This window comes from Podarcis muralis, chromosome 15 (assembly GCF_964188315.1).
Source record: "Podarcis muralis chromosome 15, rPodMur119.hap1.1, whole genome shotgun sequence".
Taxonomy (NCBI): domain Eukaryota; kingdom Metazoa; phylum Chordata; class Lepidosauria; order Squamata; family Lacertidae; genus Podarcis; species Podarcis muralis.
Genome location: NC_135669.1, coordinates 12,357,979 through 12,370,735, shown reverse-complemented (window position 1 = coordinate 12,370,735; position 12,757 = coordinate 12,357,979). Strand labels below are relative to the sequence as shown.

Sequence of the window (12,757 nt, the reverse complement as noted above, 5' to 3'; positions counted from 1 at the left end):
AAGTTGCTACAGTAAGTGTCACACTTTTACCCTCCAGAAAAAAACTGCTTATTACAAAAAAAGACGATATGTGTTTGCATAAAATTGGCACATGCCAATTTAATATGTATAGAAACAAATTTAGAAATAATAATAATAATTGATTTATATCCCGCCCTCCCCAGCTGAAGCCGGGCTCAGAGTGGCTAACAGCAGTAAAATATTACAACATTCTAAAATCATTTCATTCTAAAATCAGTTCAAATCAAATTAATGGCAACCATTGGGCTAGAGTTCTGTGAGGATTGCCAAAGGAGGGGGTCAGGCTGTGCCTGGCCAAAGGCTTGGTGGAACAGCTCTGTCTTGCAGGCCCTACGGAAAGATGTCAAGTCCCGCAGGGCCCTAGTCTCTTGTGACAGAGCGTTCTACAAGATCGGGGCTACGGACGAAAAAGCCCTGGCTCTGGTTGAGGCCAGCCTAACCTCCCTGTGGCCCGAGACCTCCAAGATGTTTTTGTTTGAAGATCGTAAGGTGGGAGATAACAAGAGAGGCGGTCCCGTAGGTATGAAATAATAACTGCCAGTCGCCTGCCCAGGAGCTACCTGATGACAGGCACTTTTGAGGCCCCTGCTATCTCTTATTACAGCTCTTTATCTCGGAAAACCTATCTAATAGAGAAGGGATGGGGAGCCTGTGGCCTTTCCAAACGATGTAGGTCTACAACTCCCATCATCTACCATGACCATTGGCCATACTGGCTGGGGCTGATGGGAATTGGAGTCCCATGACATCTGGAGGGCCAAAGGTTCCCCATTTTTGTAACAGAGGATGTAGGAACAGACGGCAGGGCCAGCCCAGGACATTTTGCTGCTGGCGGCAAAAGTGAAAATGCTTTTTCTGGCTGCCACTGGTCCTCCACCCTAGTGCCTCCCTGATGTTGCCACTGACGACAATGACTCCTCTGCTGTGCCCTGCCCCCCCCACCTCTGCTGCCTGAGGTGGCCCAGGGATGCCACAGCATACTGAAGGTAAAGGTAAAGGGACCCCTGATCATTAGGTCTAGTCGTGGCCAACTCTGGGGTTGCGGTGCTCATCTCACTTTATTGGCCGAGGGAGCCGGCGTACAGCTTCCGGGTCATGTGGCCAGCATGACTAAGCCACTTCTGGCAAACCAGAGCAGCGCACGGAAACGCCGTTTACCTTCCCGCTGGAGCGGTACCTATTTATCTACTTGCACTTTGAGGTGCTTTCGAACTGCTAGGTTGGAAGGAGCTGGGACCGAGCAACGGGGATTCGAACCGCCGACCTTCTGATCGGCAAGTCCTAGGCTCTGTGGTTTAACCCACAGCGCCACCCACATCCCTATGCTGAAGGTAGCAGTGGAGAAAAAAGGAGGCTAGAGAGGAGGCAAGTTGATGGAACAGTGATGTAGGAGAAAGGGGCCTTTAAAGTACACATTAAAACCTTCCAGGGAACTAGAGAGGTTTTTCCATAATTGGTTCTGGAGGCACAAGGCCTGATTTGAATGCAAAGGCCAAAGTTGTGGAGGACCACACAGATACCGAGAGATGGGGGTACCCCTCAGAGCTACCAGGCTTGTTTCCCAGCAACCCCACCCGCCTCGTCCTCAGCAGAGAAGGCCACCGTCTCTGCATCACTCCCGGCAATTAGCAGCTTCAGCAAGCAAATTAGGTTTTCTATTAGATTCCGCGAAAGTCACGGCATTCAATTTGTACCTGAACTTTGCAGATGATTCAATTAGGGCCTCCTGAGAACCTCAGCCTCCCTGGAGGGAGGGCAGGGAGATGCTGGCATCATGCAGAGGAGGGGCTGAGCTAAGGCTGTTACCCCACCCCCAGGAATCTGTATGACATTTAGAGGTGGACAAATACCTTATCTCAAGACTCAGGACATTGGAAACTGCCTTATTCTGACGTTTGGTCTCTCTAGCCAGGGATGGGGAATCTGTGGTCCTCCAGAGGTCATTGGATTCCTACTCCCAACATCCTTGACCATTGGCCATGCTGGCTGGAGATAATGGGAGCTGGAATCCAAAACTTCGGGGGGGGGGCGCAGATTGGGAAGATCTGTTCTATGGCAATACAGTGGTACCTTGGTTTAAGAACAGCCCTGTTTATGAACAATTCGGCTTACAAACTCCGCAAAACCGGAAGTTGTGTCCCGGTTTGCAAACTTTACCTCGAACTAAGAATGGAATCCGAACGGTGGAAGGGCACTGGTGGCGGGAGGCCTCATTAGGGAAAGCATGCCTCGGTTTAAGAACGGTTTCGGTTTAAGAACGGATTTCCGGAACGCATTAAGTTTGTAAACCGAGGTACCACTGTACTCCTGATGCTCATGATTGTGGCTACCATTGCCAAATCAGGGAGTTACCATGAGGAGCAACACTATGCAATTCTAGGCTCAGATGTGACCCCCATGGAATTTAGTGGATTCAGCGAGCCTATATAGGATGGTAGCCGAAGTTCTAAGGCTGAGATGGGGAACAACAACCAGGGGTGGGGTGGGGGGTGAGAATTGTACTCCAACAGCATTGTCAGGGTGGAAGACAATTTCTCCTTCCCCGGGCTCAACTGATAAACATTCACAAATTGTAGAGCAGGAAGAATGTGGAGTGGGCCAATATGCAAAATTCAGAAAGGAGTCAGCATGCCAGGGGACTGGGGGTGGGGCGACTTACATACACACCTTTTCCCCTCTCTGCAGTTGATCCTGAAGGAGTGTCTCCACCCCCATCGTTCTGCCCGGACGCTGAGATCCAGCGCCGAGGGCCTTCTGGCGGTTCCCTCATTGCGAGAAGTAAGGTTACAGGGAACCAGGCAGAGGGCCTTCTCGGTAGTGGCTCCTGCCCTGTGGAACGCCCTCCCAGTAGATGTCAAAGCAATAAACAACTATTTTACTTTTAAAAGTCATCTGAAGGCAGCCCTCTCTAGGGAAGTTTTTAATGTTTGATGCTGTACTGTTTTTAATATTCAGTTGGAAGCCGCCCAGAGTGGCTGGGGAAATCCAGCCAGATGGGCGGGGTATAAATAATAAATTATTATTATTATTATTATTATTATTATTATTATTATTATTATTATTATTATTGTTATTATTATTATTATTATTATTATTATTCATCACGCATTCACAAAGCCCAGCCTTACACTTTTAAAACTATCATCATTATTATTTATTTGATTCATATACTGCCCTGGACCAAAAGATCCCAGGGTGGTGTACAACATTAAGAACACATTTTCAACTGATTTTTCAAGTGTGTGTGTGTTTAAAAAATGTTTTTAACTGTTTTTATGGTTTTTTTTGTGGAGGTGGTGTTTGGCTACTTCTATTTATATTTTGATTGCGTATTTTGTGTTTTTATATTGTAATTTTATCTTGTGAACCACCCTGAGACCTGAGGGTATAGGGTGGTATTATATTATTATTATTATTATTATTATTATTATTATTATTATTATTATTATTCAGTGCTTTTTTTTTCTTAAGAAATATTTAGAGGTACTCTCACTCTCATACTCATATTGAAATACTTCTCAATGAGGCCAAACTTAGATTCACAAAATGTTTAGGGGTATGCATACCCCTGCGTACCCCCCAGAAAAAATGCACCGATAATAATAATAAAATAATAACAATAATAATAATAATATGGAACATCAATAATAAAAAATATAAACATAATAAAAAGCATAATGACAGTAAGGTAAAGGTAAGGGGACCCCTGACCATCAGGTCCAGTCGTGGCCGACTCTGGGGTTGCGGCGCTCATCTCGCTTTATTGGCCGGCGTACAGCTTCCGGGTCATGTGGCCAGCATGACTAAGCCGCTTCTGGCAAACCAGAGCAGCACACAGAAACACCGTTTACCTTCCCTCCGGAGCGGTACCTATTTATCTACTTGCACTTTGACGTGCTTTCGAACTGCTAGGTTGCAGGAGTAGGGACCGAGCAACAGGAACTCACCCCGTCGCGGGGATTTGAACTGCTGACCTTCTGATCAGCAAGTCCTAGGCTCTGTGGTTTAACCTACAGCGCCACCCTACACTAACTAAATGGATTGTAACCTAAGCTTTTGTGTACCAGAATCCACTTGAGTTGCATGCTGTGATCATCAGGTGCCAGATATCCATCTATCTATATCTTGAATGTAAAGAGCAGGGTGTCCAAAAGGGCATGAGATGCAAGAAGAGACAATGTTAACACTCCACAGACCCGGTAACACTTTGTGCACAGTGCAGTCAGCTCAAGTTCCATCAACACTCGGCTCCTAATAAAGACTAGTGATCTTTAAAGGTGCCACAACTCATTTTCACATTTGCTGCCGCAGAGCTCCCCCTCTGGAGCGAAAATATTGATAGCTAGAGACCTACTGTCGGTGGTTATTTAAAGCCACTATCTCAGATGCAGCCCTTCGGGTTTCCCGCTGCCACGGATGTGACTCCTTTCTCTATGTCATCCCTGCGTCTAACTCCCCAAATAATCTTATAGTCTCCACAAGACACCCTCTCCACAGGGAAATTTGTTTCAGGCAGTAAACCTGAAATTAACATTAGCGGAACAGCTTTGCAGTAAAATAAACTGCCGAGAGAAGTTGTAGATTCTTGTTCCTTGGAAGAAAAGGTTTCTGCTAGGGATGTGGGACTACGGCTCTGTGGTAGACCATTACCCTTGAATGTAGAAGGTCCCCAGTTCATTCCCTGGCATCTCCAAGCAGCTCTGGGAGAGATACCTGTCTGAAATCCGAGAGAGCTGCTGCCAATCAGTGTCTAACCTGCCATTCTCCAGAAGTCATTGGAATCCAACTTTCATTAATGCCAACCAGCCCAGCCATTGGTTTAGGACAGGCATAGGCAACCTCGGGCCTCCAGATGTTTTGGGACTACAACTCCCATGATCCCTAGCTAACAGGACCAGTGGTCAGGGATGATGGGAATTGTAGTCCCAAAACATTTGGAGGGCCAAGGTTGCCTATGCCTGGTTTAGGAGGATGGGAGCTGTCATCCAGGCCTACACTGGCTCCCAGTACGTTTCCGAGCACAATTCAAAGTGTTGGTGCTGACCTTGAAAGCCCTAACTGGCCTCGGTCCAGTATACCTGAAGGAGCGTCTCCACCCCCATCGTTCTGCCCAGACACTGAGGTCCAGTGCCAAGGGCCTTCTGGCGGTTCCCTCGCTGCGAGAAGCCAAGTTACAGGGAACCAGGCAGAGGGCCTTCTCGGTAGTGGCACCCGCCCTGTGGAACGCCCTCCTACTAGATGTCAAAGAGAGAAACAACTACCAGACTTTTAGAAGACATCTGAAGGCAGCCCTGTTTGGGGAAGCTTTTAATGTTTCATGGACTATTATATTTTAATATTCTGTTGGAAGCCACCCAGAGTGGCTGGGGAAACCCAGCCAGATGGGCGGGGTATAAATAATAAATTATTATTATACTATTATCCAACAAATTGTACATGCTCATAGGTTAGCTGTCTCTGGTGTAGATAACAGTGAAGAGGATGACTCAATGGTCAGACTCGGTATAAGGCAGCTTCCTATGTAGTCTAGGACTTCCTCCAGAACCAGGGGTCCAGTTAAGTAACCTACTGCTTCGCTTTCATCCAGAAAGAGATGGGGCTCTTGCAACTTTGAACAGCTGCACGACACAATTAATCAGCCAAAGCTGTCCTAGCAGTCAGATGCAGTGAAGGCCCTCCTTTGTGTGCCTCCTCCTCGAGAGGTCCAGAGGGTGGCAACACGAGAACGGGCCTTCTCTGCAATGGCTCCCTGTCTGTGGAATACTCTCCCCAGGGAAGTTCACCTGGTACCTTCACTATATACCTTTAGGCGCCAGGCAAAAACATTCCTTTTTAACCAGGCCTTCAGTTGATCTGTTTGACATCCAATACCCTTTTAAAATGTGGCTCTTTTTTTTGGGGGGGGGGGTTATTTCATTGTTGGTTTTATTCTGATTATATATGTTGTGATCTTTTCTGTGAACCACCCTGAGATCTCCAGGTATAGGGTGGTATATAAATAAGAGGAAGAAGGAGAAGGAGAAAGAGAAGGAGAAGGAGAAGGAGAAAGAGGAGGAGGAGGAGGAGGAGGAGGAGGAGGAGGAGGAGGAGGAGGAGAAGAAGAAGAAGAAGAAGAAGAAGAAGAAGAAGAAGAAGAAGAAGAAGAAGAAGAAGCAGCAGCATCTGCCAAACTATTAATGGTGATGCAGCTGTTCAAGGCTCATGAGTTCTGCCAGAAAAAAGTTGATACCTTACTTTCACAACTCTTTCTATATTATGATGTCACAGGGAACTCCCAGACAAGACAGAGAGAGAGAGAGAGATGATGGTGATGGTGATGGTGATGGTGGTGGTGATGATGTCTTACCTTTCTTGCTATTTTTATCCCAGGATCCCTGAGGCATAAGATTTGGAGACAGGGAGCCCTTTGCCTTCCGTGGCCCTGGACGTGCTGCTCCCCTAGTACTGGCCAGCCAGGGGTTCGGGCTGTAGTGGGGCATGAACATCTGGTCCCCATTTTGCACCAGTTCCATGGCATGCAGGCTGGGGCTGGGAAGGTGAGGCGGTGGGGCATTGTAGAAAGTTTTCAGGTCCTTCACGGGAAGATCTACAAAGAGTGCCCCATATAGGCTGCTGCTCCTACTATCAGCCACCAAAGGAACAGTTTGGATGCGGGAACCTTGGCTCTGCCTGTCGAAGGATGCTGCTGTGGGGAGGGGGGCAAGGAAAATGCAAAAAGGAAGGGCCAGTCAGGGATGGAGCAACCTACTTAGTTCATAGCCATTTTGCATGTGTTGATTCATAAGTCCATTTTGCCCCTTTACTGCAATAATCTGATTTTTTAAAAAAGGAATCTACAAAAAGATCCTATTTAAATATGTATACTTAAATGTCCTTAAATGCATTTTTAAATTTCTCTCATAGTACAGTGGTGCCTCGCAAGACGAAATTAATTCGTTCCGCGAGTTTTTTCGTCTTGCGAAGCACGGTTTCGGAAAAGTTTTGGAAAAGCTTCAAAAATCACCAAAGTCTTCAAAAACCTCAAAAAAGGCTACCACACCGCGTGCTATGAGTTGCTCCTCGAAGTCAAGTCGCAACTGTATTAACGGTGTTAAGAAAAAGGAAACAAACTTGCAAGACGTTTCCGTCTTGCGAAGCAAGCCCATAGGGAAAATTGTCTTGCGAAGCAACTCAAAAAACCAAAAACCCTTTCGTCTTGCGAGTTTTCCGTCTTGCGAGGCATTCGTCTTGCGAGGTACCACTGTATGTATTTCCAAGAGTATATTTTATCCTTATAATACACATTTTACCGTATTGGCCCGAATATAAGCCATACCTGCAAATAAGCCGTACCTTTAAAATTTGGTGGGGTGAGGAGTCAATACCCGAATATAAGCCACTGCCTTAAAATTGGGTTACAGGTTGAAAATCACTGTGGTTGGTAGAATTGTAACTCCGAGCCAATTTAAGCCTTTGATCTTGCAAGCCCGCAAAAGTTACTGTACAATCGCTGAAATTGCAAATCGCTGTTCAGTTGAGTACAATTCTGCAGGCGATCACACCCGTAAATGACAAATGAACAGCCTCAAATCGGCAATAAAACTTTTTTTTTGTTCCGTATTACCATATGTCTGTTTCAGCAGCGATATCGTAAAAGTCGATTTTTGTAAGGTCGCGAATTTATGCTGCACTTTAACTTTTCACGGTCGGAATTTGGGGGGAAAGTGAGGCTTATATTCGGGCCAATGAGGTATATGCATTTGATAGGTACCTCAAAATTCAGAGACGTGCAAAATCCAAATAGCTCTAGAATGCATGGATGGGCAGGTTCCCAGAGAGAAGATTGCAGCTACCTTGGCTCCTTCTCCAGCCCTGATTCTTCCAATATGGCTGCTGAAATCAGCCATGGTGTGGCTCAGTGTGTCATCCAAATCAGGGGTAATGGTTTGTTTCACTCCAGAAAAACCATGAGCTGTAACCATGCCTTGTTCCTGGGTTTACAATACATGGTTTGTCTGGAGTGAGATCCCCAGTTCAGACAACATGCTAAGCCGAACCATGGTTAATAACAGCAGTAGTGCAGCAGGAAGAGGGTCAGGGGAGGAACCAATTTAAGGAACCTTGCATTCACATGTCTGCACTAAGCTCACATTGCATGCAAACCAGCTCACTGAATGAATGAATGAAATAATACTGTCAGTGGATGAAGGTGGAAATGAGCTAAGAGTGGAGGTTTGCAAGGACCCCTTTGCTTCTTTCAACAATAATATAATTCTTTATTATGGCTGCAGATCAATAAAATTAAATACAGAAATAAAACACACAGCTTGTTAAAACAATTGAAAACAGATGGGATACTATTATACTTTTCCCCCATCTCTCAAGCCAACAGACAATTTCTCCTGATCTGTATTGAAGTCAGATTTTTTTTTTTACAACCTTCCCAGTAGCATACGAGTGAGCATCCCTTAAGCAGATGGAGACCAGATCTTCAGATCTTCCTGGGAGAGTGCTTAATAAAAGGAGAATCATCCACTCTCTCTACACTCTCTATACAGATTGCAGTACAGAAGAACAGGGTCAACAGGTCCTATTGCTCCAACTCCACACAAACACAACCGTTCATAAACCCAAATTTTGGTGGCTCGTCAACTTATCAGTGCAAAAGGCAACATGCTGAAATGAGAAAGGATAAATGCTCCCCTATACTTGGGCAAAAACCATATTATAATAAACAATATTAAAACCAGATGCACAGTTCCACCCAAAATTATGCACCTTACTTGTAAGAACAATATTCTTGGGCTATCTTGCTAAATGTTCTCCAGGGTGGTCGATGTGTGAAATTCTCTAACAATTTAAGGAGCAGAAAAATTCCCAGGAAATGGATCAGATTGTAAATTTCATCAAAAATTCAGCAAGCTCTAAGCAAAACTAAACCGCCACCTGCTGTTCGCAAGGGACACTTACTAGATTTGTGGGATTCCTGGTTATCTTTGGGTTCAGTCCACAGGAGCTGACTGCTCAAGCTGCTGCTGGTGCTGTAGTTCTTGGAGCCTGAAGTTGACTTCCATGTGTTGGAAAGCCAGGGAGAATCGCTACAGTCTACCCTACAGTCAAAGGGGAAATAGGCACACTTTCATAGATGCGAATCTCGGTAGTGTGGCAGACAGACTCACTGACTAAACAGACAGACAGAAGACTATGAAATCAAAGAAGGACATGACATGACTCTATTAGTAGCTTGGGCATTCAAACCTGGCAGGTGTCTTCATTTGCACACAGGACTAGTGAGCTGCAGAAGTATATACCTCACCCCCCCTTTACAAGAAGACTAAACATATATAAAGACTCTTTAGAGACTCTTGAGAGTCCCATGGACTGCAAGAAGATCAAACCTATCCATTCTTAAGGAAGTCAGCCCTGAGTGCTCACTGGGACAGATCCTGAAGCTGAGGCTCCAATACTTTGGCCACCTCATGAGAAGAGAAGACTCCCTGGGAAAGACCCTGATGTTGGGAAAGATGGAGGGCACAAGGAGAAGGGGACGACAGAGGACGAGATGGTTGGACAGTGTTCTCGAAGCTACCAGCATGAATTTGACCAAACTGCGGGAGGCAGCGGAAGATAGGAGTGCCTGGCATGCTTTAGTCCATGGGGTCATGAAGAGTCGGACATGACTAAATGACTAAACAACAACAAAACATATATAAAGAACTGCAGTGATTTTGTTCTGGTTTTGCATGACAAGGACAGGACATAAAGAAGTGAAATCGCTATTTAATTCTGGGTCACAGTGGTGCGGGTGATAACTTGCCCCCCGATTGCCATCAAACATTCCACGACATTTAACTATTTTGCTAGAGCTGTCTTGCACAGATATAAATATGCATGCATCCCTAGAGAGAGGGGGAACGGCAGCATACCTGTGTTTGATGATGGTGTCATCACTGGCGTTTCTATACAGACCTGGAGAGAGTGAGGTGCATGGCAAAATAGCATTAGACAGGCAAACCTGTCTTCACTGACAATTCATTTCATGACTCCCTGCCACACTGCATAAAGCCTCTTCCTAGGGCCAAACTAGTAAGACCACAACTTAACTCCTGACCTGGAATCAAGTGACCTCTTGGTGTGTTTACTGTATTCAGTTGATTAGGGGGCGGTGTTCAAGAAAGCAATGCCCCCCCCCATACAATTACATGCGATGCACATGATGTGACATTTTTTTCATGCATGCCTGCTTAGAATAGAGCAGGGTTCCCTATGCCTCCCCAGCAATCTCTATATAACTCTTGGAAATCTTCCCAGGCCAAAACACTTCTCCCCAGGCTACATCCCTGCTTCACACCCTCCTTGAGGGTTTTTGACCACCTGGGATACATTCCTTGGACCCAGATAACACCTATTGCTTGCCAGGACGGATGATAGGAGAGGGTTGTGTTGACTGTATGTAGAAACTAGTCTATTGTACAATGGTAAAGGTAAAGGTAAAGGGACCCCTGACCATTAGGTCCAGTCATGGCCGACTCTGGGGTTGCGGCGCTCATCTCGCTTTATTGGCCGAGGGAGCCGCCGTACAGCTTCCAGGTCATGTGGCCAGCATGACTAAGCCACTTCTGGCGAACCAGAGCAGCGCATGGAAACGCCGTTTACCTTCCCGCCGGAGTGGTACCTATTTATCTACTTGCACTTTGACGTGCTTTCGAACTGCTAGGTTGGCAGGAGCAGGGACCGAGCAACGGAGCTCACCCCGTTGTGGGGATTCGAACCGCCAACCTTCTGATCAGCAAGTCCTAGGCTCTGTGGTTTAACCCACAGCGCCACCCACGTCCCTTTTATTGTACAATGGTAAAGGTTGCATAATAGCTACACCTACTTTAGTCTCCGGCTCTGCCTATCACTGAAACGTGGGCCTCAGAAGGTTGACAGGAAGGAAATGGGGCCCTCAGCCTGAAAAAGGTTCCCCACCACAGGCAGACTGACACCCTACACTGAGCCCATTTACCCACCTGGGACCCAGTGCAATGAGTCAGAACACTGCCCTTTCTATAAGCCTAAAGCCAGACTCTATCTGCTTCTCTTACCTTCACCTAGGGCATATGGACGTCTCCGGCCATACTGCCTGGCTTGCTGCTGGCAAACATAAACCGTGAACGCCATCAGCATGACCCAGAGTGCCGAGCCCACACTGGCAATGAAGACAGGTTGACGCACCACTTCCAGGATGTAGTTGGCAGAATGGAAGTCCGGGGTCTTGGCCATCTTCTCGACTGTCGGCTCTGGAAGGAAGAAGAAGAGTTTGGATTTGATATCCTGCTTTATCACTACCCAAAGGAGTCTCAAAGCGGCTAACATTCTCCTTTCTCTTCCTCCCCCACAACAAACACTCTGTGAAGTGAGTGAGGCTGAGAGACTTCAGAGAAGTGTGACTAGCCCAAGGTCACCCAGCAGCTGCATGTGGAGGAGCAGAGACGCGAACCTGGTTCACCAGATCACGAGTCTACTGCTCTTAACCACTACACCACACTGACTCTCAGTGGAAGAAGGTGTGATGGTGAACTTAAGCCACAGAAGAATGAAGAAGGTTTGGGATATGTGTACACACAGTAGATGAGCCCTGGCCACATGAACAACATCTTCAGTGGGAGGCGCAGCTACAGGTGAGTGGCAGGGCACATGCTGCAGTGATGCCAGATGCCCATGGCAGCTGGAGGGGAAGAGGACCAACAGCAGGTGGAGCCAGAGCCAATGACAGGCAGAGCCAACTCATCCCAGTTTTGCTCCCCATCCTCCTCCCTACAAGGACTACACTGAGACTAAGGAGGAGGAAGCTACAGCCCTGTTAAGTATCATTGTTTTAATGTACATTGAAATGGGAAACAAATCTATAATGTGCCTGGATTGTACTGTGAAGAATGGCTGAAAATTTCCACTGAAGCTGATAACAGGTCAATCATTAAGTAGGGCTGTATCTCTGCTGGCTCAGTCACAAGGTGTTTAGCTCAGAATCACATGAAAAGGACTGTAGTACAGGTCTATGCATATGTTAATCTGGAGGCATTCAACTTGGGTGAGATGCTCTCTTTGTTGTTGTTGTTTGTATACTGCCCTATACCTGTAGATCTCAGGGCGGTTCACAACATAGAATTGCAAAATAAAAACACATTAATAATAATAATAATAATAATAATAATAATAATAATAATAATAAACAAAGACAAGCCAATAATCCCTCCTTTCACAGTCCATTTAAAAGGGCATCAGATGTTAATCATCCAAAGGCCTGGTTAAATGGAATGTTTTCGCCTGGCACCTAAAGGTGTATAACAGGCATAGACAAACTCTGGCCCTCCAGATGTTTTGGAACTACAATTCCCATCATCCCTAGCTAAAAGGACCAGTGGTCAGGGGTGGTGGGAACTGTAGTCTCAAAACATCTGGAGGGCTGGAGTTTGCCTATGCCTGGTGTATAATGAAGGCACCAGGTAAGCCTCCCTGGGGAGAGTGTTCCCCAAACAGGGAGCCACTGCAGAAAAGGCCTGTTCTCATGCTGCCACCCTCCGGACCTCTTGAGTAGGAGGCACACGAAGAAAGGCCTCAGAGGATGATTTCAGGGTCCGAGTAGGTTCATATGGGGAGAGGTGGTATTGCAGTTGTGTGAATCACTGAGGCTAATGGAGGCTGCAATGGAGAAGAAAAAGAGCTTTGATTTTTAGCTCAGACTGCAAGATATTTATAATCTAAGATATTATGC

At 46.2% G+C, this 12,757-nt stretch overlaps 1 protein-coding gene across 7 annotated transcripts in view; it reads right to left on the bottom strand.

Annotated features, from left to right (window-relative positions):
• ROBO4 (roundabout guidance receptor 4) overlaps positions 1–12,757 on the bottom strand; it is a 105,780-nt gene that overhangs the window by 49,557 nt on the left and 43,466 nt on the right. For 6 of the 7 annotated variants that reach the window (XM_077919928.1, XM_028707703.2, XM_028707702.2 and 3 more), the window contains exons 11-14: positions 11,088–11,282; positions 9,927–9,969; positions 8,971–9,110; positions 6,368–6,706 (exon numbers count right to left, since the gene is read on the bottom strand). In XM_077919928.1, the coding sequence (XP_077776054.1) occupies positions 6,368–6,706; positions 8,971–9,110; positions 9,927–9,969; positions 11,088–11,282 (717 nt within the window). The remainder of the gene's footprint in view (positions 1–6,367; positions 6,707–8,970; positions 9,111–9,926; positions 9,970–11,087; positions 11,283–12,757) is intronic. The other variant, XM_028707704.2, reaches the window with a different exon arrangement.